The 13,873-nt window shown below is 45.1% G+C and overlaps 1 protein-coding gene across 1 annotated transcript in view; it reads left to right on the top strand.

The window, feature by feature from the left end:
• The window catches only part of atp10d (ATPase phospholipid transporting 10D), a 133,197-nt gene that overhangs the window by 65,333 nt on the left and 53,991 nt on the right, over positions 1 to 13,873 (top strand). Inside the window, exons 13-18 of the mRNA XM_080751388.1 lie at positions 1,898 to 2,238; positions 2,331 to 2,455; positions 4,106 to 4,248; positions 6,199 to 6,340; positions 8,140 to 8,246; positions 8,876 to 9,002. Coding sequence (XP_080607514.1) covers positions 1,898 to 2,238; positions 2,331 to 2,455; positions 4,106 to 4,248; positions 6,199 to 6,340; positions 8,140 to 8,246; positions 8,876 to 9,002 — 985 coding nt within the window. The remainder of the gene's footprint in view (positions 1 to 1,897; positions 2,239 to 2,330; positions 2,456 to 4,105; positions 4,249 to 6,198; positions 6,341 to 8,139; positions 8,247 to 8,875; positions 9,003 to 13,873) is intronic.

The following is a 13,873-nucleotide window of genomic DNA, read 5'->3' as shown; positions in this document are numbered from 1 at the left end:
CCATGTATGGAGTGTCAGGGATCTCCATATATGGAGCTATATCCTATATCCTTCTGCTGAGCTGGGATGATATCGATGACATCAGTGATCTCCATATGGGGCTACAGTATATCTTATATCCTTCTCCTGAATGATATTGATGACATCAGGGATCTCTATATATCGGGCTATATCTCCATATATGGGGCTATATCTTATACAGTGTGCACACGCCCATGTGTGCGACCTTAGGGTGTCTTACTGGTTTTCCCCATTGAATGGGGAATATTCAAATGGTAAGAAGGAATTCATTTGCAAGTGACTCGCGTCACGGCAACCACACTTGCACTTTGCAATTGCATCTTTGTAGTGTTTATTGTCCATGGAGGAATATTTGTTAAAAAATTAGGTTGATGTAGCAATACACAGGGGAGGATCATTTTGATCATCGTCAATACCTGAGACGAATAACAGTATAAGTCCATATTTCTTTTTTTTTTAATATATATATTTTTGGATTTACCAGACTGTAAACCACAAGCTAGTCATTTTTAATCTGTTAAATTGTTAATGCACTCCCCCCTCATTTTGTTTAATTGTCTGTTTTAATGTTAGCTGCTCCCTTTGTCTGCTGAATATTGCTTGTACGGACTTAGACTGTTGTTCCACAAACTGCTGGAGACTGTTTTTCCACTTTCCATAAGTATTATGTCTTATAATTCCTAATATATATGAGTTAAGTAAAATAATCTAACTCAACAAAATGAGGGGGGAGTACATTAAGACTTTAAGAAATTAAAAAGTTCTAGTTTGTGGTTTACAGTCTGGTAAATCAAAAAAATGTATTTATCCAACATTTTAAAATACAGACTTAGATTGTTATTCGTCTCAGGTACTCATTAATTGTGTTATTGACAGTGCTATGCCTGTGATGACCTTCAGTGGTTGAACATGCTCTTCTATTGCAGACCTGCTCGATGTGCCTAAAATGACATATCAAAATATGGTGAAGCAGCTTTCTGCTAATACAGACCGACAGCTTGGAATAAACTCCCACCACACCTGAGACAGGCATAATCTGTGGATAGCTTTAAAGCACAGCTCAAGACCTATTTCTTTACTCTTTCTTTTAGCTGAATCCCTGTGCTGCTATTGAAGTCTGCACTGTTCTGAAAATGTGTTTTATGGTTGAGTCCTTACTGATGTTTTAAATGTTCTTCAATGTTTTATTTTTTTCTGCTTTATTGTAATTATGTGTACAGTACTTTTTTCTGTTAAGCACTTGTGCTTAATTTTCCAGCTCTGTAAAGTGCTTTGAGCTGCATTTCATGTCATGAAATGTATTATTACCAGTAAGACTCCCTAATTGGGAGATAAGCGGCCGCCAGGTCGCAGCGTGATTTTAGGCCAAAATGTGTAGGAGCAGTGTCCAAAAATGTGTTTGAAAACATGGGGCTGATGGTGGCGCTATATGGGACAGATCCATGTTGATGACATGAGTGTAGACATACTGTGTAGCGATTTGGGTGATTTTAGGGCAGAATCTGTAGGAGTAGTGTCCAAAAATGTGTTTTAAAAAATCGGCCTGAAGGTGGCGCTAAATGGGACAGATCCATGTTGATGAGATGAGTGTAGACATACTGTGTACCAATTTGCGTGATTTTAGGGAAAAAATTGTAGGAGCAGTGTCCAAAAATGTGTTTTGCAAGAATCGGCCTCATGGTGGCGCTTGTAGAGGGGCATGTGAGAATTGAGCAATGGTTGCGGAGATATGAGCAGGGCAAAAGTGTGACGTGTGACAGACAGACAGACAGACAGACAGACGGACAGCTGGTCGAGGTTTTGACAGTAACTGCGACCTGATGGTCGCAATAAACTTGTATTATTATAATTTTTCTCTGGATGGTTGTCTTCTCAGGTCCAGGTCCCCGAGGCCTCCAGGACTCCCCTCAAGTCCCTGGAGGACATCAAGCTGCTGTTCCAACGCTTCAGCCTGAGCCACTTCTCTGCCCTGTCCCCGCTGTCCGGGGGTCCCCCGCTGTCCGGGGGTCCCCAGGCCAACGAGAGCCCTCACAGCTTCACCCGCAGGCTGTTCACCTGGGGCAAGGCCGGCTCCTTCAGCCCCGCCACGCCTCCACCACCGCCCAGCGCCACCCACACCGGAGGGCTCCACCACCCAGAGGGCATGGAGGAGCCAGGAGAACTGGAGGCCTCCATCCTGGCCTCCGAGTCCTCCACACAGGTTGAGAGGAGCGACGGGTAGGCCTGACTACATTGTTACATTAAATTAAGAGAAAAAAGTAAAACCCCATTTCAATGAATGGTCAACTGACATTCCATGGTGTCGACAGCGCTAGCGACAGAGAGGAAGAGGAGGAGGAAGGCTGGCCAACGGAGGAAGATCCTCCGGCCCAACACATGGACGTCCTCTCTAGCAGCTCTGCTAGCGCTGCTGACAACACCCAGGACAACACAGGTACAGTTTACAGTTTAGGCATTTAGCAGACGCTTTTAATCCAAAGCGATTTACAATAAGCAGATAATACATCACTATAATAAACAAGATAATATGTCAGAACATCAACAACAATATAACAAATGCATATGAATATCAATCTAAAAAAAGGGTTCTAAAAAAACCTAAAAACAAATGCTAACTAGCTTCATGTATGGTCATTGAGTGTTTCAGTAGTGCTATGTGTTTAGGTGGAGTCTGAAAAGGTGAGTCTTTAGTCCACAGCGAAAGCTAGCGTGTGAGTCTGTAGTTCTAAGTGTGACAGGGAGTTTATTCCACAGCTTGGGGGCCAGGAGGGCAAACTGTCTCGGACGAGTGGATATTTGTCCTGGTGCAGGTACTTAGGTCCGCAGTGAATCCTTGTACCCATTCAGGCCTAGGATTATTGAATGCTTTAACTATTGAAAAAATAGTTCTACAAGCTGTGAGCTTGTAGATCTGCTATTTTTGAAAAATCGTGAAAATTAGAATTTTGACCCAATTCTAGAAGTGTCTTTTGAATCCTAAGATGTTTTGAAAAACCTATGTCAGCAATCTGGCTTAGCCATCGTCAAAGAAAAGGTCCTTTTCACTTAAATGGAGCTCGGTTAGTCTGTTCTTGAGAGACTACTATGTCAGTGGTTATCAAACCTTTTCATGTGAAGGACCCCCAAAATGATATGTATTTGGCCAAGGACCCCCAACTCAAAATATTTAGTTCCAGGGACCACCCAGAAGCAAAACATTCGCTTTAAAAATACATTTCTACCACTTTTTCTAGTCACATGTTCAAATACTGGATTCTGATTGGCTAAATTCCGGAGGTTATGGCAGAACAACCGCCGCAGTTGTGTGAGGACGAGATCAATGCGCCTCAGTGTACATCCGGGGACTTCAGGAGGTAGTCGGAACACCTTTCCCCCAACCAACATATGACGGTCGTAGCGGTCCTATGTTTACTAACGTGCGTACGACGTCGCCGATTTATTTGGATCCAATGCAATCCGCCAACTTTAAAGCCCCTTTTCTCTGAACCTATGCCTTTCTGGAAGCGAACAGCCTCTATTTACGGCCGGAACGGTCCTTCTAACTGACGTTAGCTTAGCTGTATGCTAGACATCTTTCTCTGCATGGAGTTGGCGTCATCTGGTGGTGAGTAGAAGATGTTGTTTGTGGAACTATTTGCTGTCGTCGCGGAAGTTTTATAGGCAATAATGATTGTAACTTAATATCCTTGCAAGTTACAACTATGTGTTTTCTTTCATGTATACGGAAAAAAGTGGTAGAAAAGCTATTTACCACTCGGGGTCGGACATTATGCTCTGATAATGTCCTGTGTGAGGGTGTTATCGGACTCGGCTTCGCCTCGTCCGATCACCCCCTCACAAAGGACATTATCAGAGCATAATGTCCTCTCACTCGGGGTAAATTGCTTACATATTCAAAGATTTGCACACATTTTCACGACTTTTTCAAAAATAGCAGATCTACAAGCTCGCAGCGCGGCACTCGATGCCGTGCTGTGAGCTTGTATATCTGCTATTTTTCAATAGCTAAATTAAATAATTCAATAATAGCATTCAATAATTCTATTGAATGTGCCCTACAAATAAAGGTTTGTTTCCCTGACAGACGATCAGCTGCTGTACGAGGCAGAGAGCCCTGACGAGGCAGCTCTGGTCCACGCCGCCAGAGCCTACCGCTGCACGCTGCGCGCACGCTCCGCAGAGCGCCTCCTGGTGGAGCTGCCGGGGATGGGCAGCCTGGCCGTGCAGGTACACTATGTACTGTATATACACCAGGGATCGGACCATAAGCAATATTTGTGTTTATCGTGATAATAAAACACTCGCGATAATCATATTATAATTTATCGTGAAATCGTCCTCCATGATGCACTGGGTTCAATTCACCTTTTATTTGCCGAGCTGCATATCCGGTACCACTTAAAACATTGCCTGCCCCCAGATGAAAAATGAACACGCAAAGTGCAAAAAATGTGATGCATTAATTTACCACAAAGGTGGAAGCACGTCCGCTATGGGGAAACAATTATAACACATGACATTCAGGTAGGCAAGGCATGTACTGTGTTTGACAGTCTACGGAGGTCCGTACCAGCAGAGCCCCAGCTGGGTGCCTCGCAGGCGGGGGAGGAGGATGACGACATGGAGTCGGCAGCCGGTTCCCTTTCTCCAGGCTAGTACTATTACCAACTACCCACTACGGAGCTTGAAATAAACATTTAACTAGGCACATTAATTTGGAACCAATTTGACAGCAGTTGAGTAAGTTGTAACTTGTAACTAAGTACAGACAGATCGACGTTTGTTGATTTATGGCTCAATAGTTAACGTTATTCATACAACATCAGACAAACGTCGCATCATTTAGCGTTTTAATAACAGGAACGCCATACACAACAGATGTACAACAAGCCTAGTTAAATGTTTATTTCAAGCTCCGTAGTGGGTAGTTGGTAATAGTACTAGCCTGGAGAAAGGGAACCGGATGCCGACTCCATGTCATCCTCCTCCCCCGCCTGCGAGGCGCCCAGCTGGGGCTCTGCTGGTACAGACCTCCGTAGACTGTCAAACACAGTACATGCCTTGCCTACCTGAATGTCATGTGTTCTAAGATGTTTCCCCATAGCATTTTTTGCACTTTGCGTGTTCATTTTCATCTTCCTCAAAGTACAACCAAACTTTGGAGCGTTTGCGTGCCGTACTCCCAGTCCTTTTTCTATCGCCTTTGGCATGGTTCAGTTTGTTACGCTACACTTCCCCGCTGCGATCGCTTGTCGGTTCTCCATGGGTGTGTGTGCGCACCTCGCTCACTCATGTAGTTGGCGTGTGACGTCACCACAGTCGCTTGTTACAGCTGCAGCTCACAGCTGAGCCAAATTAAGGCAGATGAGAAATTCCAGGACTCGTTTTAGGAGCCGCTCATAAAAATATGATGGAACCGGCTCCGGTTCTTCAATTTCGGAACCGGGTACCCGAAAGAACCGGTTCCGGGTCCCAACCCTACTCCCTGCCACGAGTCTCCATAGACTTCCATGTAATTCATAGTGCACGCCCATGCCTAGATCATGCACCACGTGTGTGCAGGCTGTTCACAGCTTTCAAACAAAAAAATACGCTTGGAAATCCGTTCAGGCATTCATGAGATAACAGCCATTATGTTTTCTTCATTTGTAAACAAAAATGGCCGCCATGTTTGAAAGATGGGGTTGGTATGGGGGTTAACCATACAATTTCGCGATTGTGATCATGCCTAGTAGTTAGAAGGAGGTCCAACATTTTATTTTTTATTTTTTCAAAATGGCTGCCAACTCGGGCAACTCGGGCTGTGGCATATAGGACTTCGGGAATAACTCGGGCAACTTGGGCTGTAGCAGTAAATTTGTTAAACTCTCTATAATGGGTAAAAGGTACGTATAATATACGTACTTGATACAGTCTTTTTTTTCTCCACTCTCTATCAAATGTCTTTGCCAAAAAAATAGCCGATCTACAAGGTCACTATGTGTATCGTTGCGACGCGTTGTGAGCTTGTAGATCTGCTTTTTTTTTAAAGTATTTATATTTTTTATATTTTCATATCGTCCCATCCCTAGAACTGACAGTCTGTCAGTCTGATTTTATAACCTTTTCTGCGCTCCTGGTCTGTCTGGCCAGACCAGTAGTTATCAGGTGTTCTCCTAACTCTGCTCTGTGATCCAGCTGCTGCACGTGCTGCCCTTCGACTCCGTGAGGAAGAGGATGTCGGTGGTGGTGCGCCACCCTCTGACGGGACAGGTGGTGGTCTACACCAAGGGGGCCGACTCCGTCATCATGGAGCTGGCCGGGACGCCGCCGCCGCAAGGTGAGGGACCAGCATCACACTTACAATGCCAATTACGTCCTGGAACGCAGGGACGTGCTGGGCCCCTGATTCAGCCTGGGAAAAAGAGTTGTAGAGGCCCTCATTGCGCGCTATAGAGAGAGATCTCTCTATATAGCGCTGCTGCTACTCAAAGATTTGCCATTTCAGATCATGACAAGTGACAAGCCAGTGGGCCAATTACTGTACATGAGTTATATTTCGTCGTTGTCGGGTGGAAACCTTGTATGTCCAAAACCATTTGTTTTGTATTTATCATTTAAAAAATGATTTAAACTAGTGAAAACAGCCGATCTACAAGCACACAACGCCTCGCGGTGCGAGGCGTTGTGTGCTTGTAGATCTGCTGTTTTCACCACTTTTGTGCAACGGCCTTGTATGATGAAGCAGAGCTTTGCTTTGCGAAAAAATGTATACATTTGAAACTTGAAGATACAAGGTTTCTGCCCGACAGTGACGACTTACTTTTTTGGCCATCCAGCCCCCAAAATGGAACAAATGCCAACATTTTATTTTTAATTTTTTCCTAATGGCCGGCCTGTACCGGCCGGGAATGAACCGGCCGTTCGGGAGTTGGCCCTCTTTTCCCAATGGCCAGCACGTCCCTGCTGGAACGTGATAGAAATGACCGTGGTGCGACGCCACGTCCCCGTTAGCACGTCCAGGGACACGTCACCTGGTTACCATGGTTACCAGGTAAACAGGCGAGGTGGCTGGAGAGCAAAAACACTTCATATCCCATGATGCAACTCGGCCGCTCGCACCGTGAATCGTGTAATCTCCATATGCTCCTATTCATTGCTGCTGCAAAGAAAAGGCTTTATCTCAGAATCAACAGAAAAAAACACGCTTCGATCGCTGAGAAACGGTTTTTTTCACGGCGACACTGGGCCGCGGCGGTTGGCCGCGGCTCGAATTTTTTTATTTCTGTGTGAAAGTAAACACCCTGGTCGACTTCTGGATTTTGTGAGTTTCCACAACATGGACACGATCGCGGCTTCCCGGGGCTCTTCAAAATAAAGCGCAGTGAATGGCTGCACTCTGTATATATCTATCCAAACAATTACCAAAATAATGGCATCCTAAGTGTTAATGAACAATACATACCAATGTAATGTAAATACACCACTAGCAAACTTAACAACTTGGCAAATGTTCATCTGCAGTCCCTTTCTTGAATGTATATGTACTGTATGTTGAAAGTCAGCGTTGTGCCCAGAAAGCTGTAGAGCATGGGTCTTCAACATGGGGTCCGGGACCCCTAGGGGGTCCTCAGAGTCACTACAGGAGGTCCTCCAAATCTTTGAGTGATAGAAAGTTTTTTCCTCCTTTTTTTTATATTAACCACTTGAACCCTAGTGTCCATATTCTGAGAACTTTTGACAAAAATAGCCGATCTACAAGCTCACTGCGAGGCGTTGTGAGCTTGTAGATCGGCTATTTTTGACAAAGAGCTTTGGTGTAGAGGGGAAAAGGAGCAGCCTAAGTACAGAGTGAAAGGTCAAGTTCATTAAGTATTGACGGTTCAAGTGGTTAAATATTATGAAAACACAAATTGACATGAATCCAAAATACACTGATGATTGTGCTGTCAAACAATGAAACTACATGGAATCTCTGAAAAGGTTGTGGGGGGTCCCTGCTTCATCTCTCTCTCAGCTAAGGGGTCCTTGACCTGAAAACGTTGAAGACCCCTGCTGTAGAGGTATTGACCAGCTCCACATATCTCGTTGGTGGTGACAGAAACGGTAGTGTTGTTGTTTTCCTGACATTGTGTGCAGGCAGGGAGCAGGCAGCAGAGACCTACGCTCACATCCGGGAGCAGACACAGAAACACCTGGACGGCTACGCCAGAGAGGGCCTCCGCACGCTGTGCATCGCTAAGAAGGTAGACCAGCGTTCCCCAATTAGTTTTCCCCAAGGGCCGAATTATGTCTCGGGTACAAAGCCGAGGGCCACAACATTGCAGTGGGCGACGGTGGCGTTCCCGCTACTCCAGCGACAGTTTTCGTCGTTGTCGGGTGAAAATCTTGTATGTCCAAAACCGTTCGTTTTGAATTTATCATATTAAAAATGATTTAAACTAGTGAAAACAGCCGATTTACAAGCTCAAAACGCATTGCGCTGCGATGCGTTTTGAGCTTGTAGATCGGCTATTTTTGCTTCTTTTGTATGAGATACTAGAATGACAAAGTACGTAGGACGTAGCAATATGCAATGTGGCCCTCTGGAGTGAAGGTGGAAATATAGTGGCCCTCTGAGTGAAGGTGGAAATATAGTGGCCCTCTGGAGTGAAGGTGGAAATATAGTGGCCCTCTGGAGTGAAGGTGGAAATATAGTGGCCCTCTGGAGTGAAGGTGGAAATATAGTGGCCCTCTGGAGTGAAGGTGGAAATATAGTGGCCCTCTGGAGTGAAGGTGGAAATATAGTGGCCCTCTGGAGTGAAGGTGGAAATATAGTGGCCCTCGCCATCATCAAAGTTGCCCACCCCTGATATATGGTGTGCTTCTCCGCCAGGTGATGGAGGAGGAGCAGTATGAGGTGTGGCTGAAGAGACACGTGTTCGCTGAGACCAGCATCGAGAACCGCGAGGAGCTGCTGATGGAGTCAGCGCAGAACCTGGAGACCAACCTCACTCTGCTGGGTAAGCATCTACCACTGCAAGGGTCTTCAACAGGGGGTCCGGGACTCTCAGAGTTAATACAGGGGGTCCTCCAAATCTTTGTGTGATAGAAACCTTTTTCTCTGTGTTCATATTAACCATTTCAACCCTGGCGTCCATATTCAGAGAACTTTAGCCAAAGGTGTTTGGTGTAGAGGGGAAAAAGAGCAGACTAAGTACAGAGTGAAAGGTCAAGTTTATTAGGTATTGACGGTTCAAGTGGTTAAATATCTTAAAACGCAAGTTGACATGAATCCAAAATATACTGATGATTGTGCTGTCAAACGATGAAACTATATGGAATCTATGAAAAGGTTGTAGTGGGCCCTGCTTCATCTCTCTCTGAACTAAGGGTCCTTGGCCTGGCAACGTTGAAGACCCATGATCTACTGTAATACACACTGTACACCTGGAGACTTGATTGATTGATTGATTGATTGATAGAGGTATTTATTAGAAGTATTGGATAGGCAGGGATTGACGCTAACGGTTGCCCGAGCCCGACTGCCCGGGGCAGGAAAATAAAATGGTCGGGCAGGTGAAGTTTGATACCTCCCAATGAAGCACATTTTACACTGGTGGCTAACCCCCATACGCGTCACGGCACTCACAGTTAACACATCGGAACGCCATTATTAAATGCACTGAACTTACCGGCGCGCGTCGTGCACGCAGACATGACGTGAATGACGGGCGCACATGTGATCTTACACATTCCCCGCCATTTTAACATACCTTCGTACTCTCCCCTGCCTCTGTCTCCATAGACTTCCATGTAATTCATAGTGCACGGATAATGCACACCCATGCCTAGATAATGCACCACGTGTGTGTACATTGCTCACAGCTTTCAAACAAAAAAATCCGAATGGAAATCCGTTCAGGCATTCATGAGATAGCAGCCATTATGTTTTCCTAAAATGTAAACAAAGATGGCTGCCATGTTTGAAAGATGGGGTTGCTATGGGGGTTAAACATGCAATTTCGCGATGGCTATCATGCCTACTCCATTTTTTGGGGTCAAAAAAGTAAAAAAAAATAAATAAATAAAAAAATCTCAGGATTATCGGGCCTGGCAGGGAAAGACATTGAAATAATCTCGGGACTATCGGGCCTGGCATGCAATGAGTTAAGCATGGTGAAGTAAAGCTGTTTACTTGGTAACCATGGCAACCAGGTAAGACGTTCCCAGACATCAAGCATTGTATTGTGTTTACATTATGTAGAGCCAGGGTTCCCCAATGGGCGGCCCGCGGGCCATTTGCGGCCCGCGGGGGGGTTCTGTCCGGCCCCCACCGGAAAAACTCTACTCCCCAAAAAAATATTTTCGGGGAGTAGTGAAAGTTAAAGGTATGGTGAGTGCGATATGAAACGTAAGCTTACCATAATCAGAGTAATCCTTAATAATTTTCAATCATATTCAAGGGCTTTTGGCGAAATGAGACAGACAGACAGAGCACTGCAGAGGGAAGGTTTGTGTGTGTCTGACTGTGTCCACTAGCTGGCAGCTGATAAGTAGTTGACGGCCCCTCGTTAATGAATCAAAGGAAGGCAATTATGTCTCTGCACTGTCCAACTAGCAGCTGACGCATACTTTTCAAGCAGACTGGTTAATTGGTTCTTAACTTATTTTGTTTCAACTTTAAGGAGTGTATTTCTCATAATAATTATAATAATGGTGGTACAAGAGCAGCAACAACACTAGTACAGTGTTTCTCAACTTTTTTTTTTCTGCCAGGGCACACTTTACACAGCCAAAAGATCCCAGGGCACACCTAGATATATGGAGTGTGTGGCTATTTTCAAAATGTTTGCCTCTTTCTTAAATAATTTTACAATTTGGCCAATGTTTTACCAGTTTTTATATAGTTTGTTGATTATTTTTGAGGCAGTAAGGGTCTATTTTACTTTCTTTCTTGGGGTATTAAACAGGTTTTAAAAGTTATTAAATTGTGACTTATTTGCAATTATTAATCTTCTTTTTTTTTTGTTGCTGGAGTAGCGGGAACGCCGCCGTTGCCCCCCGCAATGCTGTGGCCCTCTGCTTGGTACCTTAGACATAATTCGGCCCTTGGGGAAAACTAATTGGGGATTCTGATTCTGACTGTAGACGCAAAGGATGTACCGGAGCGCCTTCTACAAGTAGGGGAGCACACTTTACTGGAGCGCAAGAGGCATAATTAAAGGATCAGTTCACCCAAGAAATGACACTTATTTACCCTGTGATGTTTATGACCCATGGAGATTTTTTGTTTGTAAAGCCTTCTTTAACAGGTTGCCAGCCGAAATAGAATGGGGGTTGGTAGATTAGCCGTGAGATTTCTATTATTGTATTGTGATCTGAGACATAATATTATGTTTATAAACATGAGCCCGGAGCCCCTCCATCTTGAACAGCGCCGCTGTTTTTTTTTTTTTTTTTTTTTTCCAGGTCAGTAACTCACCGTGATTTTCTCGATCTCCGTTGGGATAGAATGGGTGTTTTGGCCGATCATCGATCTCCCCGTGCGTTTCGCGTGCGCGATACGTTCACGTAAATGTCCCCGCAAATAGTCCATGTGTGACTCAAAAACAGAACTGAAAAGTTTCGCTAGCATAGCCCCTAGCATGGCTGCTGTGGAAGCTCCAGGGTACAGACAGTAACGGAATGGGATAATGTGCCTTGGAAAAGGAAAGGCCAATGACATCACTTCTGCTTCATCTCAGCCCAGCCATGAGCTATCGATGCACGAGTGGTGACTAGGGAAGGTTAGACGATCGCCGATTTTCGGATGAAAATCATTTATTCCGGTTTTAATGACAAAGTCCGGGAAAGTACGACGTGGCTGAGACTCCCCGCTGGGATGTGCGATAGGGTACGGTTTTAACATTAAGGGGCTCCCCGTGGCTTACAAAGGGTTAATGGTAAATCCAGAATCGAGGAAAAGAAAATGAATGGAATCAATCAGGGACCAGTTTCTGCGGCAAAAAAAAAAAAAAAAAAAACGATATTAAAAAAAAAAAAAAAAATACAACAACAGTGTGCTATCAAAGCCTGTAGTTCCATTATCCATTGAGGCCAGTTCAAAAAGTTCCCTGTATAGTGAGAACATTTACTTTATGAAATGCTTCCGGTGTAAACAAACTGTGCATGAAAAGGGATGTGCCTAGCTCGTTGTTTTGAAGCTGTGTCATCAGAGCAACCAGGCACCAGCTGTTCACGGTGAAATGAAAGCTACTAGTGATGGGATATATGGCTCTATGAGGTGAGCTGGAGCCATGGAATCCGTTCCTTTCAAAGAGCCGTTCAAAAGATTCGATTCGTTCACGAACGTCCCATCTCTACAACGAGCATGGCTGAGAACCATGGATCCGGCTCGCCTCATAGAGTCGTTACGGCAATCACGTTGGTATGTGTTTTTCCTCCAATCCTCCATCAGTCATGGCTGCCAGTTCCCACCTGATGTCGGGTGGGAGTTCTGACTGTGCCAGACCGTGCTGAATAACTGCTAGCTTGCAGAGCGTCTTAAGACTAGGACTCAGGTCTAGGATGTACAGCTGATCGTTGAATGGGATAATCAGGCCACCGTTGGGGTCACGACTTAAGTCTCCTTTTATACCTCCAAAGATGAAGACACGACTTCCCACAATGCAACAGCAGACCTGACATACCCCGAACGGGTAATTCTCCTTGGGCTCAACCTCCTTCCAGGAGAAGGTCTCTGGACTGAGTTTCCACATATCATGGCAGGTTTCTAAAGCATCGAGTTTCCGTTTATCACCACCAACCATGTACAGCTCTCCATTGTAGGCAAAGGCTGAATGATTAATGCGGTCTTCTGGAAGATGCTTTGCAGAAGGAATGTCCATCCAGCACTCTGTCTCTGTGTCAAACACACTGAGGTTGTTGAAGACCACCTCCTCGTCCCCCATGCCCCCAAATACAAACATCTTTGTCCCGATAATGGTGGCAGAGTGGTGTGATGAAACAGGAGGCAGAGTTCCTCTGGTGTCAATTAAGGACCAGACCATCGTGGTGGTGTCCAGCTTGTACGTGTCATTAATCCTTTTACGTGCCTGGACACGTCCTCCATGGATATACATGACCTTCCCCAAGACACAAGCGGAGTGAAACTCCCTCCTCTCTGGAACGGTCCCAGAAACCCTAGTCATGATCCACCTGTGGGCGTCAACATCAAATGCATAAAGAATGTTGTTGCAAAACCCTTCATTCCATCCTCCCCAGATGTAGATGATGTCTTCAATGAGCACAGCTGTGTGGCCACAGCGACTACAGGGAACCTCAGGAGGAAGTTCTCCTGTTGTAGTCGTCACTGGGGGCAACGTCGTCCATCTCAGAGACACTGTGTTGAAGACGTACAAATCGATCTGAGCTTCGTAATCAGTGAGACCTCCAAAGGTGTACACTTCGTCTCCCACAGATACAGCAACACCATAGGTGATAACTGGAGCTCCTCGTAGCTCCACTGTACAGTGCATTATCTGACAGACCTTCAGCAAGAACACTTGCCTTACCTTTAACTTTAAACGATACCTTTATCACCTTGCTCTGTAAAAAGTATTTTTGAACATGAGACCCTTTATATAGGAGGCCAGTGTATGATGTCAGTTCTATGATGTCATTTAGGGTGGCGTCATAGAATGTCCATATTTTGTCCAAGTTGGAATCCACATATAACGCCTCCCAGTGTGAAATGTAGGTTCCAAAAAGTTCATAAGTATATTCACATCAATCAACACCAATTAAAACTGGCCAATGGGAGGGCGGGCGGACCGGCTGAGTGACGTAGGCGTGAGAACTAGTTGAGGGAATGTACTTAGTTACTTTCCACCACAGCATCAAGGCACGTTCA

Source organism: Nannobrachium achirus (assembly GCF_963921795.1).
Source record: "Nannobrachium achirus genome assembly, chromosome: 20".
Lineage (NCBI taxonomy): Eukaryota > Metazoa > Chordata > Actinopteri > Myctophiformes > Myctophidae > Nannobrachium > Nannobrachium achirus.
Note: the sequence above shows the minus strand (reverse complement) of the source record. Positions and strands in the feature narration are given on the sequence as shown.